Source organism: Trichechus manatus, unplaced genomic scaffold (genome assembly GCF_000243295.1).
Source record: "Trichechus manatus latirostris isolate Lorelei unplaced genomic scaffold, TriManLat1.0 scaffold00088, whole genome shotgun sequence".
Classification (NCBI taxonomy): Eukaryota; Metazoa; Chordata; class Mammalia; order Sirenia; family Trichechidae; genus Trichechus; species Trichechus manatus.
Genome location: NW_004444024.1, coordinates 4,256,000 through 4,274,288, shown reverse-complemented (window position 1 = coordinate 4,274,288; position 18,289 = coordinate 4,256,000). Strand labels below are relative to the sequence as shown.

Sequence of the window (18,289 nt, the reverse complement as noted above, 5' to 3'; positions counted from 1 at the left end):
AGGCCTATAAAACAAACAATAACACGTGAGGAATGTGCTTCTTAGTTCAGTCAAGTATATGAGACCTAACAGGCAACACCTGCCCAAAAGCAAAGACGAGAAGGCAGGAAGGGACAGGAAAACTGGATGAATGGACATGGAAAATCTAGGGTAGAAAGGGAAAGGGGGAGAGTGCTGACACATTGCTGGGATAGCAACCAATGTCACAAAACCATTTGTGTATCAATTTTTGAATGACAAATTCATTTGCACTATACACTTTCACCTAAAACACAATAAAATTTTTAAAAAAGAAAAAGACAATGCTCTTACGAAGGCCATCAGTAAATCCTACAGGCACTTTTCAGTTCCTATCTTAATTGGTTTCTCAGCATCATCTGACATTATCGGCCAGTCCCTCCTTCTCAAAACTCTCCCCTCAGCTACTGAAACATCATAAACTCTGACGATTTCCCTCTTATTTTGGACTGCTCCCTCTTGGGCCCCTCTTTTTCTGTCTATTCCTGAAAAATGGCTACCATTTAAACAGTGCCAAGCACGGTTCTAATATTTTATACATATTAATTCATTTAATCCTCTATAACCCTATGAGGTTGATACAATTGTTAGCCCCATCTTACTGATGAGGAAACTGAAGCACAGAGAGGTTAAATAATTTGCCCAAGGCACAAAGCTAGTTACTGTAGCCTAGAGTTTTATTTTCTGCCCTTCTTTCATTTTATACATTCTCCCTGCATGACTATATCTGTTGATGTGACCCAAGTACTTTATGTTTTTGCTGTCATTCCAAAATCTCTATCTTCATCCTAGGTTTCTATACTTAGCGCTAGACTCACCTATTTAACTCAATGGGCATCTACGTGGATTTCCCACAGGCTTCTCAAACTCAACATGTCCAAAACCCAATTCATCAATTTCCTCTCTCTCCCAAAGCCTGCTCTTCCTCTTATAATTTATCTAACTGCCCAAGTCAGAAATATAGGCATCATCTTTTAACTCCATGAACGATCCCCACCCCCAACACACACACCTCTACATCTTATCCCCAGCCACTACATTATCATCCAGGTTTTGATGATTATGAGTCTTTATCCTTTGTACCTCTCCATCCCCAACACCACAGATTTACTTCAGTAACCATACTCTCCAGCCTGGATCACTGTAACATTTTCCTGGCTCTGTGACATCATAAGGGACATTTAGGTTCCATGAGGGGAGGGATTATGCCTAACTGATCTATCTTCAACATTAGAGCCAGTGATCTCTCTAAAATGCAATTCTGATCACTTTGCTGCATCTGCTTAAAAACCTTCAGTGGCTTCCCACTGCCCTCAGAATAAAGTATAAACTGCTTAATCTAGTAGACAAAGCACAGAATGTTCTGACTCCTGGCTTGCCTCTTCAGTCTTATATCTAATTATTTCCTACCTCTCACTCTAAACTCAGCCATAGGAAAACTATGGTGGTTAGCTCTGTCTTTACTCTCCCATTTCTCCTTTTTCTGGACTACTTCTACTGGGTCTTCAGGCCTCAACTTAGATGGCAGACCCTCCAAGAAGCCTTCTCTGTTCTGTCTTCTCACACCACCCAAGTGTGGGGTAAGTGCCCCTCCAACATGTTCCCATACTATTACTCCTATTATAGCACTCCTACTATAACACTGTCACACTGTATAATAACTGTCTGTCTCCCATCAGACCACAAATTTCATGAGCAGGTACTGTGCCATAATCACCCTACAATGGGAGGCATGTCACAGGTTCTCATCAGATACTTGTTGAATGAATTCAAGTTCTCTTGCTTAGTACCTATCAAAGTGTAAGTGCACCATATGTTAGCAGAACTGACCTAAACCCTCAAAATAACCCCACAAACCATGCACTGCTATATCTAACTTAAAGATGAAGAAACTGAAGCTTAAAGAGTTTAAGTAATGTGTCCAAAGTCACTGAGCTATTACGCAGAAAAGCCACGACTCCAGCCCATGACCATGTAACATTATTCTAAAATCCATGTGTGTTATAGTCCAATACCTCCTTGTGCTGTGAAGGATTCAAAGATGAACAAGATTTAACCCTAGCTATGGAAGCTCAAGAAAAAGTTACTTTTGGATGGAAGGTAGAGGGATATCAAATTAGGAATAGTTGTTGAAGGATGGATAGGATTCAGACAAGCAGAGAGGGGAAAGGGAGTAATGAGGGGCTCAACAAATATTTCTAGCGGCCGTGACAGGACAAAAATAGGAGAAATAAATTCATGGGGAGTCCACTAGGGTTTTCAATATGGGTTGTTGCTGCTATTTTTCGCCTTATGATGTACTAATAAAGCCAGGCATGTGTCTTACCACAAGATAAATGGTGTTTTAATGGACTTGGCATTCACTCTAAAGAGGCAGCCACTGCGTAAACATCTTACAAAATCAATTAGTAAAGAAGCCCACAAGGAACATTTAATGAGCTCACTTGGTGCAGTTTTGCAAGTTGCTTTTAAGGATGTCATAGTCAGTATTGAACAGAGGCCCACTGTCCTTTAATATGGCTTTCTGGATGCTGTACACATGGATGCTGGCAGTCACAGCTAGCTTGGACTTCACAGCTACAAGTCAATAGGAAAAGCAGTCTGTTAATATACAAACTTCAAAGCATGTAGGGACTTTAACAAGAAACCTTTCTGCGTTAAAACCATTTGCGGCCTGTGGTGGTTCAAAAAGTCCTAAACGGCCAAATAGCCACATATACAATATAACATCAACTCATCTGTCTGCAGTGGGAACATTATGACCAGGTAGGTGGTGGTGAGTCAGTTATAAGTACAGCACCTGCAATGGTATCACTCATCAAGCGGACACTCAGTAAATATTAATGATTGATGATGACCACGATGTTCTTTTTCTCAGTCAGGGAAGAACTTTACGCTCTACCATATAATTAAGAGGAATAAGTAATCTCTGTCTGAGGAGACTCACTTATGTATTTCAATTTTAGTTTACAGAAAGCAACTATGTAACAAAAACACTATCAAGTAGATAAATCTGCAGAGGAAATACACAAGAGAGTATCACAAGGAAAAAATTTTAGATTTCATGAGGGAAGGGATTATGCCTAACTTGCTCAGCATCTCCAGTGCCTAGCACAGAGCTTGGCACATAGTAGATGTTCACTATGTATCTACTGAATAAATAAATCTTGCTTTGCCTACCACTATGGGAATTCAGAAAAAGTGGACATCACCGCACTGAATATCTCATAGGTATACTTGGTAGGAAACGACCCCCACTGGCAGGATCCTTTATATACAAAGTCTAACAGTATAGGTTTTGTCTGGAAACATAGGTTCAAGATCATGAAGACCCTGTTATAAAAATTCCTTTGAATTGGATTTTTAAATAATAGAACAGTAGCATTAATAGTCTTAAAATGGGTGGAAATTTCTAATTTAGTAGTTATATTAAGTCTTTCTGATTTCTAGAAAACTATTATTTTCTTCCTAAAAAAAAAAAGCTGTTATGGAGCACAATACAATATCTAGAGGCTGCTATCTTTTTATAGCTGATGAAATATTCCATGACATTCATGATAGTATTTTGCATGTCTGTGACAAGTTTCTAAATCCTGTGATAAAAGTGCTTTCTAAATGTCAGTTGCTATTGGCCTTTAAGAATGAGAAATGAGGCAGATATAGTACCATATTTTAACTTCAGAAATTATCAATAAAGGGAAGATACAGCTCTTCAGTTAAATAGTTAAAGATATCATACACAGATGATAGGGGCAGATTTTTTATTATATCTACGCTGGCACCATAAGAGGAAAAACGTTAAATCAATAAAACTCTTACCTTCCAACTTATCTTCTCTCACTACTGCAACCTTGTGGCACTGTAAGGAAATAACAGTTTTGTTTCATTAGCGCTTAAAGCAGAATGTACAATTTTAAAGTTTTCCTTGCTAATAATTCCGTTGTACTTGGAGATTAAATTAGGAAAAACACTAGGTATCCCTTAAAATGTATGTTACAGTTTGATAAAGTCAGACTCATTTTTAACTTGCTCACTCTGAAATTTCTCAATCAGTTTAAGGAGAGTGATAGAATATAGTTATCAATACCATAATGAAAAAGCATACAGCCATCTCAAATCACTGTGGGGAAAAGAGTACTTTTTAATAAGTGATAGAATGAGAATTATTGTACAGTCATATGGAACCAGATAAAATTGGATCTATCCCTCACACCAAACACCAGGATAAATTCTAAATGGATCAGACATTTAAATGTAGAAAAATGAAACCATACATGCACTAGAAGAAAATATGGATGAATTCCTCTATAACCTGATGTAACATAAGAATAAGGAAAACTTTTCAAACTATAATTCAAAATTCAGAGACTATAATGGAAAACAATGACAAATTTGACCCCATAAAAACTAACAATCTTTTAATGACCAAAGCAAAAACTTTAAGCAAAGTACAAAGACAAATGACAACATGGGAAAAATATCTTCAACCTATATTACAGAGGGTTAATATACAGTTTCTAAAAATAGAGACAACAAGGCTAACAACCCTTTAGGGAAATGGGCAAGAGATATGAACAGTTGGTTCAAAGAGAAAGAAATGCAAAATGCCCTGAAATCTGAAAAGATATTCAACCTCACTCAAAATAAGATGTATATTAAAACTAAACTGAGTTATCATTCCTTACTTAAGAGACAGACAAAAACCAAAAGCTTGACAACATGTGCTGTGTGGAAACAGGCATTCTCATACATTGCTGGTGGGAATGAAAAGTAGAGAGGCGTTTGGCAATACCCAACAAAATTACATAAACATTTACCTTTTGACCCAGCAATCCTACTTCTAGGAACATAACCCTGAAACACACTGGCAAAAACATACAAAAACCATATACATTGAGAACTTTACTGCAGCATTACTTGTGATAACCAAAGATTTTAAATAACTCTAATGTCTATCAGTAAGAAACTGCTGAATAAACTAACATATATCCATCAAGGAACCCTGGTGGCACAGTGGTTAAAAACTCAGCTGCTAACCAAAACATCTGCAGTTCAAATTCCCCAGCTGCTCCCTGGAAACCCTATGGGGCAGTTGTACTCTGTCCTATGGGGTCACTATGAGTGAGAATTGACTTGATGGCAACGGGTTTGCTTTTTGTTTTTGTTGTTTTGTTTTAATCCATCAATGCAGTACCATGCGGCTGTAGTAAGGAATAAGTAATATTTCTAAAACTGCTATGGAGTGATCCTCAGGACCTCCTGTTAAGTTAAAAAGAAAAAAAAAAAAGCAAAGTACAAAATACAGCATATAGTATGAAACTTTTACCTAAGAAAGGGGAGTACTACGAATATATATTTGCTTATATTAAAAATATACACATAAATAATAACAACATAAATAATGAAAATGTTGACATAACGTGAAGAATGTAACCAATGTCACTAATCATTCTGTCTAGAAACTGTTGAATGGGAAGGGGTTTTAATGTATATATTTTCACCAAAAATATTACTAAAAAAAAAAATACACATTTATCTATATACATATATACACACACGTACACACAACAACAAATGAAAGGAGAAAGCAAAACCAACAAACACCATTACCTGTAAGGGAAAAGAGGGAACCTAAAAACTGAAAGCAAAGTGGAAAGAAAAAAGAAAAAGAATTTAACTAGATATTCAGTTGGTGACTAAACCATGCTATTGTTGTTAGGTGCTGCTGAGTTGATCTGCAACTCATAATGACCCATGTGACAGAGCAGAACTGCCCCAAGGGTATTCTAGGCTGTTACCTTTACAGGAGCAGATTGCCAGGTCTTTCTCCCACAGAGCCCCTGGGTGGATTCAAACTACCAACCTTTCGGCTAGCACCCAAGGCACTTAACTACTGTGCCACCAGGTTTCCTCGACTTAACCATAAAAATCCAAACCCACTGCCGTTAATTCCAACTCATAATGACCCTACAGGACAGAGTAGAACTGCCCCATAGTGCTTCCAAGGCTGTAATCTTTATGGAAGCAGACTGCCACATCTTTCTTCTGCAAAGCAGCTGATAGGCTCGAACCGCCCATCTTTCACTTGGCAGCTGAATGTTTTAACCACTGCGTCACCAGGACTCTGTGACTTAACCATAAACCCAAAAAAACCTAAACCCATTGCCGTCAACTTGATTCCGACTCACGGGAGCCCCGGTGGCACAGTGGTTAAGAGCTCGGCTGCTAACCAAAAGGTCAACAGTTCAAGTCCACCAACCACTCCTTGGAAACCCTATGGGGCAGTTCTACTCTGTCCTATATGGTCACTATGAGTCGGATCAACTCTACAGCAATGGACTTCCAGAGAGGGGAATTATTTCGAGTAACTCTAAATACAGTAATTTGACTGCATATCCCTAGTAGGGCAGATTCTACAGACAAAAAAAAAAAAAAAACTGCAAAGAAATCTTAAACTGTTTTCAATAATAACAATACTATCGATACTGCTTTGCTAAACCAAGTATTTGTGTTAATGTCATCAGGAACCACCAAGATTCACAACATAAGAGATCAATATAAAGTCAAATAAGTTAAGTAAAATGCCCGTAATCATAAATTTAAATTGCAGATATTGGTATGTTTTCTCTTAAAAAAAAAAAATACAGGCATTCCAAAATAGGTCACATTCTGCAAAACTACAGAATTACAGAGCTTACAGGAAAAACAGCATTAGAGACTAACCACTCAAAACCTAGGCAACTTTGTAATACGAACCTCAACAACAAAATAATTGGTACCTCAGGAGAAAATCTGGACAGCCCAGAGGACAGCTCAGTGTGGCTGGAGGGGCTGCCTCAGGGGACACTGAAAATTCATAAAAGCAACAGAGTGGAAATGCTGGCTTGCTGGTGCTAAAACAATACAGGAAGTGGAGCTCTGATTCCGTGGGTTCCTGTTAAGGTGGGTACAGGAGTAAGTTCAGCATCCACAAACCTAGAGCCTCCAGCTGGGGGTAAATCCCGAGCTTTTAAATAGTTAGAGGGAAAGGAAAAATATGGCTAGTTGATGAGATAAAGTCCTTTAGACAAAATTCTAGCTAATAAACACAGACGGTATGACAGAATTAGAACATCATCATTTTGCAATCCCTAATGAAATAATGATCTAGACAATAAAAATCAAGGTCAGCTAAAATTATCAGAAGAAAAGCTGACGGGGAACTCCGTAAAGGATGGGTCAGGCCGACAATCCCTAATGGCACAAAAAACAGAATCAACCAAACATTATGTGCCTCCAGATGTGATGCTGCAACAGTAAATAAAATGAAAGAAGTGTAACAGAACTTAAGAAAGCTTCACCAGAGATCAATAAATTCAGTTTTATTTTCTTTAAAGAAACATAAATGATTCTCAAAAACATTATGTTGAGCTAAAGAAGACAGATATAAAAGGGTATATACTATACGATTTTATATGAAGTTCAGCATGATGACTACCTTGGTGGGCAGGAGATCTTCACTGGGAAGAAAAAGGGCACCTTCTGGTGGGATGAAAATGTTCTACATCTTGAGCTGGGTGGTGGTTATATGAATGTATACATATGTAAAATTTCATCATGCTGTAAACAAGATTTGTGCATTTTTCTCTATGTAAATTATGCCTCAATAAAAATTATTAAAAAATAAAAAAATAGACATGCACACATACCACGTACACACAAATTTCATTAGGACTGCAAAGCATGTTTGGACTGTTTGCTGATAACCTCTGAAAAGGACTTTCTTGTGGGGGAGGGCGTAATAAGCAAAAATACAAAGTGAAAATAGCAATTTTAAATTACTAAATTGACATTTTGGTTTTAAATCTCACATGCTTAGGACTCTGTTACTAAACGACAAATTCAGTAGGTATTTTTGGCAAATCAAGGTTCTGAACTTATGAATCTGAGGAAAAGTCAAAAGGGGAAGAAGAAAACTTACACGCTTGTGGATCTCTGAAAACAGGCCCTGATCCTTGGGCCAAGTTCTATGAGACTGGTGAAAATTCATTTGGGAGCAAAATAACCTTCCAATAGGAGGTTTAGGAAAATGGGAACAGAGGAGGCATACCTTACTTTTGGGAGGAAGGCAGAGAGGACCAATAATCAAAGTTTCCAGGGCTCAGTCTGGTGCATAAAGCATGGGAGAGGCAGAATGATCCCTGTGCCCCTGAGAGTGCCATGAAAGTACCTTAGCGAAAGTCAGCAGATCTGAGAAAGCTTTGCAGTTGGGATGGCAAAATTACAGCAGTGACCCGGGATGATGGATGACCAGATACCAAATAGAATTATACATAGAAGATACATGAGGACAAAGATACTCCTAGCCCATGCCTCTGCGCTGCATTAGCCCAGTGCCCTGAAAACCTCCCCTACCCTTCAGCCACTTCAACATAAGCCTACCAAAACAAATACTCAAAATTAAAATCAGGTTCAGTTAAAAAAAAATAAAATTTTTTGAACCCCTGAGTTTATAGCTTGAAATTTGAACAGGCTGGAAATACACCACCACTGTCCCCAAAATACCTTTCAAGAGGAATAAGAAGAACTGAGAATAAGAGAGGCAGTCTCTGAATGTCTTGTTGCCTAGGAAAATTATATAATAATAAAGATGCAGTCTCTGTATTACAGCCGAGATATTACCCAAACTTCTAGGAGTTTCAGAGTTAGTGTAAAAATCCAAAAATAATTATCACCTTGGAGTAGCTTTTTTAAACTTCCATAATACTGAATCTCTTTTTTTTCCTGTCGTAATGTCATATAACAGTTTATAGCTCAAACACATTTAAGCTCATTTTAAGATTCTAAGAACTTACGGAATATCCATTCTGAATGAAACTGCCGGACACCAAATAGGTGACATGTAGTTGGGCTCCTGAATTTTCCTTTCGCTTCCTTTCAACATAATCATACAACATCCTGTTCCAAACAAAAGAAGGCACAAGTAATTCCTTAGTAAGAGTTTTAACCTCATCAACTCTAAATTCATAACTTAAAAGCTAGATATATTAAATTTGATAGTCCATCAAATTTTTTAAACAACAGAATTTTTGCTACATAGGGATCAGTCTATGGACACAGAGTTAAAAAGACAGACTTCAGATGGGATATGGGGATTGGGGTCAATTTATATTGAGTTAGCACAGTAAGTGTCTGAAAGAAACTAAGTCTGACAGGCCAAGAGGGATTAAACCTGCATTAAAACAGTGGCAACAGGATTTAATGGAGAGACAACTAAGTCAAGAGTAAGTTCAGTTACTATCTAACTATGTGATCCAGGATAATTAATTTTCTAGGCCTCTTACTATCCTGAGGTATAAAATGGGAAGGCTGTATTAGATGAGTGATTTTCTTAACCTAGGATCTACATGCCTGTCTATAACCCCCACTCCTAAAACTGTAAGCAAAACGTATATGTACTTTTTTAGGGAGAGATGGTTCAGGATTTTCAATAGATTCTCAAAAGAGTGCATTACTCCAAAACATTAAGAACCACTATGTAGATGATCACAAATGTCCCTTCCAGCTCTGAAATTCCAATTTTATGATCACTCAGATTCAATACTGTTTTGGAACTACAGAATGAACATGGGAATGTTTCTAAAAGCAAAATTATTTCTGCATTGGGTGTTTGGCAATCTCAGGTTAATGAATACTCTGCATACTAGGCAGCTTACTCACACTGCCCAGTATTCATTAACCTGAGATTGCCAAACATCCAGTGCAGAAATAATTTTGCTTTTAGAAACATTCCCAAATTCGTTTTTATCTCTATGATCCAGCAAGTATCAGATGTTGGCTCCTTCCCACTCAATAACTTACAGTTTAAACCTTTCCCCCCTAGAAAAGAAGAGACTTAATCATTTGTCTTTTATTTCAAGAAACATTTACTGAGCCTCTATAACATGTCATAGTTCTGCCAGAGACAGCTAGAAACTCAAAAATTCTAACAGAAACTCAACTTACACTGTCAATCACTTTCTTCTTGAAACATCCATAAAACCATGTCCCACTGAGTCTCCTGCTACGCTTCTAACTGCCTCTTCTCCGTTTCCTGCACAGATATATCTACCTCCTCCCTTTGGTGCTATGTCTTCAACCATCTTTTCACTCTACGTATTAGAGTGACCAACTATTCCAGTTTGTCCAGTTCTGAGACGTTTCCTTGGACGTGGGACTTTCAATGCTAAAACCAGGACAGTCCTGGACAAACTAGGACTGCTGGTTATCAACCTACATATTCTCCTTGGTTTGTTTCATTCATCCCTATAGCTTCTATCTTCGACAACATCATCTGCTCAAATCACTCAAGCCAGAAATCTGGGAGTCATTATCCTTCACTTCTGCCTATCCAGTGAGTTGCCAAATCTCTCAATTCTCCCTCTCAAGGAATTTTTAAAACTGTCCTTGCCAAATCACTTGACTAGACTACTTCAATCCAAGTGTCAATTCTCCTCCCTCCTCCTCAATTCATTATCCACAAAGCTGCCAGTTTTTTAAAATGCAAATCAAGTCATCCAGTCAACAAAAATTTACTGAGTACCTACTTTATGTTCTAGACCTTGGGGATAGAGGAATGAACAAAACAGCCCACGTTCCCACCCTTTTGGAGATTACATTCTAGAAAAGAGATGAAAAATAAGCAAACAAATAAGTAAATATATAATGCCAGATGGTAGTTAAGTCTATGGGAAAAAAAAATAAAGATAAGGAGGACAGACAGTACCTGAAAAATTTTGCTATTTTATGTAAGATGATTAGAGAAGGCCTCACAAGCAGAGCCCTGCGGGAAGGGACGGAGCCATCAATGTTGTTATCTTGGGGAAGAATGTTCCAGGCATAGAGAACAGCAAATGCAGAAGTTCTGAGGCAAGAATGTAAGCAAGATCCAAGGAAGAGAAAGGAGGCCAGTGTGGCTTAAGTGGACTAAGGAAGGAGAGTGTTGGAGAGAGATCGGAGGGGCAGACATGAAGGGCTTTGTGGCTACTGTCAGGAGTTTGATTGAGAAAGGATGCCATTAGAAGGTTTAGAGCAGAGCAGTAACATGATCTCACTTACCTTTTTAGAGGGTCCTTGACTGCTGTGTGGAGAATATACTGCAGAGGGACAAGTGTGGTAGCAAGGGAACCAGTTAGGAGGCTCTTATAATAACCCAGGCTAGAGATGATGGTGGCTTATACTAGGGTGGTAGGAATGAAGGTAGTAAGTAATGGATAAATTCTGGGTCTATTTTAAAGGGAGAAACAACAGGATTTGCTGATACGGGGTATGAGAAAAAGAGAAGTCAAGGATGATTGGACTAAGCAACTCTAAGAATGAAGTTCATTGAGATGGGGGAAAAGCAAAAGAAGCAGGTGCTACAGAGAGAAATCAGGAGCTAGGTTTTTGGGCATGTTAAACCTGAGACGCCCATTACTTATTAAGTGACGCTGAAAATGTAGCTGGAGATTGTTGTCTGGAGTAGTAGTCCCTTGTTTGAAAATTTTTCAGTAGCTCCCCAACTCCTAAGAATAAATTCCAAACCCCTAAAAATGACAGAAAAGATCCTCCTTGTTCTGGCCCCAACATATCTTTCTAGCTGTATCTCTTACCATTCCTCCACAGCCATACTATTTTCAGCTTTATGGAACATTCTGCATTTCCTCTTGCCCCTTTGTATATGCCCCTCCCTTTGTGTGGAATGCTCTTCTCAGGCCTTACCCATCATCCATTCCGCGTCAAGGAATTCCTCATCAGCTCAGTTATCATCTCTATGTGAAGCCTTCCCTAACACCAAGTCAACAGGGTGGCTCCTGCCTCCTAAGCTCCAACAGAATGAATCTTTTATTATAATACTGACCACACTTTAACTACTCAGTTTATATATCTGCCATCCCTACTACTTTAAGGCAAAAATGTGCCCCATTCAGCATTTTGTTGATTTCCCTGCCTTGTTCTCCTGAGAGTTTCCTTCTATGCATCAATTACGTTAGAAGGACAGAAGAGGTAATACAGATTCATCAACATTTTGGCTTATCTACGCTAGTTAAGATCATGCTAGTAAAAGAAATAATAGGCAGGTACCATGCCCAGTGTGCTCTCAAGCTTGCTAGCTGAATGTATTGCCTTTTTATGCATAATTTATACCCTTTCCATTGTCCTCTATGCACGTCTCCCCAAATCAACCCCAGTTCTTCTCTTACATTAACAAGGTCAAAACTGCACAAACTCTTTTTTAAAATAATTTCTACATACTTCTTGAGTCTCTAAGACACGTTCATCTAATTCAATTTATGTCAAAACATTTTATTTTTACCAACAAAATCCATAAAATGTTCTTAAATATGCATAATATATAGGCCTTCTTGCAAGATACACTTCCTGCATATATTAACAATATCTTCCACTTTCATTCATTAATTTTCCCCTATCAGTTCTACCCATAATTTTTCCCCAGAATGAGTATAGTCCACACTGCCTTCCCTCACCCATCCAGTCTTTATCTCCCACATTGTTCAATTTAATTCCTTCACAGTATTTATTACAACCTAAAACTATCTTGTTTAAATCAATGAAGGCAGGGACTTTGTCAGGTTTTCTGTTTTATGATAGAGCCTAAGATAATGGTTAAAAACATAGTAAGAACTCAAAAAATACTTCCGGAATGAAGCCAAGTGTCATGGATTGAATTGTGTCCCCCAAAAATATGTGTCAACTCGTTTAGGCCATGATTCCCAGTATTGTGTGGTTGTCCTCCATTTTGTGGTTGATATAATTTCCCTGTGTGTTGTAACAACATCATGATAAATGAAGAAAAGATTGAAGTTGTCAAGAATTTCATTTTACTTGGATCCACAACCAACACCCATGGAAGCAGCAGTCAAGAAATCAAAAGACACATTGCATTGGGCAAATCTGCTGCGAAAGACCTCTTTTAAAGTATTGAAAAGCAAAGATGTCACCTTGCAGACTAACGTGCACCTGACCCAAGCCATGGTATTACTGAATGTGGTGCAGTGCTTAAGAGTTACGGCTGCTAACCAACGGGTTGGCAGTTCGAATCCAGCAGGCGCTCCTCGGAAACTCTATAGGGCAGTTCTACTCTGTCCTATAGGGTCACTATGAGTCAAAATCGACTCGACGGCAACAGGTTTGGTTTTTTCTTTTTTTTTTTACTACGTGCCAGGCACTGAAAATATAATGCTGTGGCAAACTGGACTTTCCAAAGATGGCTGCAACAGTATCTTCCATCCTACATGCTCTTCTACATCCTCCCATGAAGAGGTGAAATCCACCTCACCCCGTTGAATGTGGGAGGGCTAGTGATTCGTTTTAACCAAAAGAATGAGCTAACATGACACTGCTTGACTTCTGAGGCTAGTCAGAAAAGGCAATCAGCCCCTGCCCTGGTGCTGGAGCAGCAGCTTTTGGAGCCCTGAGTTGCTGTGTAAGCAGTCTGACTATCCTGAGACACCATGCTGTGAAGAAGCCAAAGCCATAAAGATAGACCACGTGCAAGTGCTCCGGTTAAAAGCTCCAGCTGAAGTCCCAGGCAATGGCCAGCAACAAGTGCAAGAGATGGGCATAAAGATACCTACAGATGACTGGCACATCATGGAAGCCAGTCCCACTGTGCCCTATCTGAATTTCAGACAAAAACAATCTACGAACATAATAAAATGGTTAAGTTGCTACATTTTAGGGTAATTTGTTACACAGTAATAGTAATTAGAAAAGCCATGAGCCTGACAGACATGTTCCCTGCCTTCAGGAAACGTATATTCTAGGGGGCAAGACATAGTATAAGCAAGACAATGCCAGACAAGAATAAGATTACGAACTGGTGGGAAAACTGGATATCCACATACAAAAGAATGAAGCTGGACCCTTTCCTTGCACCATTCAAAAAATTAATTCCAAATGGATCATAGAACTAAACATAGGAGCTAAAACTATAAAACTCTTAGAAGAAAACAGAAGTAAATAAATCTTCACGACTCTGGGTTAGACAAACTCAATTTTTAGATACTACATCAAGGCACAAGTAACAAACAAAAAAACAGATATATTGGACTTAGTCAACAATAAAAACTTCTGTGCTTCAAAGGATACCATCAAGAAGGAGCAAAGACAATCCACAGAAAAAGAGAAAATATTTGAAAATCATATATCTGATAAGGAACTTGTATCAGAATATATAAAGAACTGTTAAAACTCAACAACAAAGACAACCTAATTTAAAAACAGGCAAAAGATTTGAATAGGCATTTCTCCAAATGAGATATACAAAAGCCAATTTAAAAAAAAAAAAAAAACTCATTGCCATCGAGTCGATTTTGACTCACAGTGACCCTACAGGGAAGAGTACAACTGCCTCACAGGGTTTCCAAGGAGCAGCTGGTGTGGATTCGAACCGCCAACCCTTTTGGTTGGCAGCCTTAGCTCAAAGTAGCTTTTAACCACTGCGCCACTAGGGCTCCAAATGGCCAATAAGCATATGAAAAGATGCTCAACATCATTAGTCATTAAGAAAATGCAAATTAAAACCACAATGAGATACCATTTCATACCCATTAGAATGGTTTAAATAAAAGACAGATAATAAAAAGGGCTGATAGGGACACCAAGAAATTAGAACCCTCATACTTAGCTGGTGGGAGTATAAAATGGTACAGCTCCTTCGGAAAACAATCTGTCATTTCCTCAAAATGTTAAAAAGAGTTACCATAATAACAAACCCACTGCCATTGAGTCCATTCTGACTCACAGTGACCCTATAGGACAGAGTAGAACTGCCCCATACGGTTTCTCTTTACAGAAGCAGACTGTCACATCTTTCTCCCAAGGAGTGGCTGGTGGGTTCAAATTGCTGAAGTTTCAGTCAGTAGCCAAGAGCTTTAACCACTGCACCACCAGGGCTCCTTTGTATCTCAATAAAGCTGTTAAAAAAAGAATTATGGAAGAAATTAAAAGGATGATATGACAGAGAGTTAGGGAGGGATTGGAATACTTGAAAATAGAGCATTAGGGAGGACTTGTTAGAGGAAGTAATGTGTGAAATTTGAGCTGAAACCTGAAAGAAAAGGATACCTAGGAGAAGAGCATTCCAGGTAAAGGGAACAGTGCAAAGATCCTAGGGTGAGAATGAGCTTGGCATATCTGAGGAACAAAAAGGCAAATATGGCTAAAGTATAAGTGAGGTAGAGAGTGATACAGGATGAAGTTGGGTAGATAGGCAGGGGCTAGACAATGTGTTAATGCTATAAAAAATATAGATCATCAGGGTAGCTACTATAAGATTGCAAGCAACTTTATTTCACCTTCAGGGAACTCCAGTCTTCAGTCATGCATTGTTAAACCTCCAAGCCTTATATTATAACAGCTATCTCATTTCATACTTAAACATGCATAACCACAATGAACAATAACACTAATAGGTGTCCATTTCCACAGTTACCTGAACCTGTTGGGTGTGGACCAGAACTAGTCTTAGCAACAGCCATCTCAGACAGTCAAAACCAGTCCAAATCCATCCCTGGGCCAAGAGTTTTAGGTCTCAAAGGCATAAACATCATAGTCAAAATCAGACTCCTAGACCTGTCAAACAGCAACCCAAACAAAGCCAAATCAACCCATTCTAGAAAGCAGGGGTTTTCTAAGACTTACAGATCATTCCTATGACTCTAAGAAAGTTCCTATAGAGAAAAATTAGGCCACCCTTAGGAATAAAACAAACTAAATGGGTATTTAACCCTATATATATATATATATATAGTGATGAACAGCCTGAGGAGATATATATCTCCTCCCTTTCAAACACAGACAACATCTGCACATTTTTCTGGTCAAAAAAATGTTTAAGTTAATTCAAAAGCTTGCCTTTTCACTTCTGGCCTCAAGATGGACTACTACTTTCAGCAAGGAAAGGTGACATGGCAAAATTAAAGGAGGGCAATACTCTGCACCATCCTTTTTTAGTTACATTTAAATAATCCTCCCATCTTACACTGTTACACAGCTTGTGTCAAACACCTGTTGACCTCATTACAGAAGTGTTTCAACAGCGTTCAGAGATGGGCCTAAGGAGCTTGTGTGAAAATGTAATGGAGATGTAAGCTAACAAACATATAAACCTAAGATGTAAACAGAATTGGCTGCCCCGTTTAATAAATTCAAAATAACAAAGTCATTCTAGCCAGAGGGTAAGATTATAAATAACTCCAGAAAATTTATCACCACATACTTGTGTACCAATCCACTTATCTCCTAAAATAAACAAAAGTAGTAAAAGTTAGTAAAAACAGTATTCTTTCCCATTTGCCTGGGGGGGCGGTGGGGTGGGGGACAGCTCTAAACTAGAGACTACCTGTACAGTTAAAAACAAAACAAAAAACTCCAATGTGATTAAAATTAGTAGTAAATTGGACTTACTGTTTGGCCTGGTTAACATGAACTCCTAGTGTATAGCTCAGCCATTTGTATGTCACCTGCAAGAAGAAGCAATTTTTTAAATGTTTTATTAGATGACTCCAGAGCACAGATTAGTCCCAGGGGCCTACTCCTAAAGAGATGATTATGCCTTATAAATTATGATAGCTGCCACCCCAGTTTGCCAAGCAGCATTTATTTGGTCAGGAAAGATCAGGATATTTACCTTACAAATACTAAGAAGCTTGTTTCACAGACTATTTAGCACAAAAAAGGCTTTTTTTAAAAGGCTGAATATATACAGAAAGAAAAAGCTCTCCCTTTTTTCTCACACTCCTAGTTTTATTAAGACTCCTCTTCACATTCTGTCGTTTTCCGGGACCACCAGCCAAAACTATCCTAAAACTCATCCAGAAGTTGGATTACTTTGAAGTATATGACTCAGTAACTTCTATGTAGGCTACAAACATTAAAGGGTACAGGTGGTACAGGGGTCAGGGAACAAATGAATAAACTAGACGAATATTATACCAGAGGATAGACTGGGGAAGAACTGCCATCTTCCATCCTTCCTTGATTCAGTATGTCTGTCACCCTCTTCTCTCAAAGTCTATTCCAATTCTAAATGCTGAGCTTACAATAGTCATAAGACCCACACAGGTTAGACAAAGGCAGTGTAATGAAGAAGAACGCATTCACGGAAGAGACCTAGGTTCGAAAACTGTCTATTCCTTACTAACCACAAATAACTAAGTTACTTTGCCTCCTCTGCCTCAATGTCCTCTTCTAAGGATACTACCACCTACCTCTGAATGGGTTACCGTAAAGATTAAATGCAGTGTGTGTCCAAAGAGCCCTAACTCACATTCAAAGTGCATTCACATCCATCGTCTCACTGTGTCGTTTACATCAACGCTGTGAGGAAAGCCAAGCCTCTAGCAATACCCAGAGTTTTAGGAAGAGGAAAATGGCTGTAGGGAGGTTAAACTTGTCACTTAAGCTGGTTAAGACACAAGTTCTTCAACTGCAGAGTTACGGCTTTAAATGCCAACCACCTTGTAAGGTTTAAGTGTAGGAGACGCCTTAGAAATATGCTTAGCCAACGCGCCTCCCTCTGAGACCCCCGTCTGGTGCACAGTCCCCAGCACACCCAACCAAGCGGCTTGGAATAGCGCGCGCGCCGGAGGGCCTCTCCGGCGAGCCTTCGCGAGCCCTCGGGCACGAGGAGTGGGGACCTGTCTCCCCTGAGCCAGACCTCACGAGGCCACAAGAGGAGGGGGTCAAGGCCCAGCGCAGCCTTCGCCGGGCGTAGGACACCAGTCGCCGCCCCCATTCCCTAGCCCTAGCTTCTCACGATCTTGTTTTGATCCATGACGAATTCGTCTATATTCTCCAGATAAAGCTGGTCCGCCATAGTGCTGCAGCTCTGGGCACCGCCGCCTGCGAGACCCTCTCACCGCCACAGTCGCAACTCCCGCCGGCGGGAAACGTCGTCGCTCTCTACCTCCCAGGTCTGGGGTCGTTTCCCACGGCAACGGAGGAGACGCACTACGGCGGCCGTCTGAGGGTCAAACTACTTCCGGAGACGGCGCGGACTGAAGTACTTGACGCAGGTAGGACGGGTCGGAAGGGAGGAACCCGGGAGGGGAGGCGTGGTCTGGGAGAGTCTGTATAACAAACCTTGGGTTGGAATCCCACTTCTGCCACTTTCTGACTGACCCTGGGCAAAATATCTCAGTTCTAGGAGCCACAGTCATTCCACCTGTAAATTGATAAAATAATTCATGCCCTTTCATGATTTTTTTTAAAAAAATATTGATTATTAAGTACCTATTATATTTCAAAG

General features: G+C 39.3%; 1 protein-coding gene across 1 annotated transcript in view; it reads right to left on the bottom strand.

Annotated features, from left to right (window-relative positions):
* The window catches only part of POLD3 (DNA polymerase delta 3, accessory subunit), a 48,106-nt gene extending 30,128 nt beyond the window's left edge, over positions 1–17,978 (bottom strand). The window contains exons 1-5 of the mRNA XM_023736564.1: positions 17,798–17,978; positions 16,447–16,502; positions 8,853–8,955; positions 3,838–3,877; positions 2,463–2,595 (exon numbers count right to left, since the gene is read on the bottom strand). Of these exons, the coding sequence (XP_023592332.1) occupies positions 2,463–2,595; positions 3,838–3,877; positions 8,853–8,955; positions 16,447–16,502; positions 17,798–17,857 (392 nt within the window). The 5' untranslated portion in view covers positions 17,858–17,978. The remainder of the gene's footprint in view (positions 1–2,462; positions 2,596–3,837; positions 3,878–8,852; positions 8,956–16,446; positions 16,503–17,797) is intronic.
* Between the last annotated feature and the right edge of the window lie 311 nt (positions 17,979–18,289).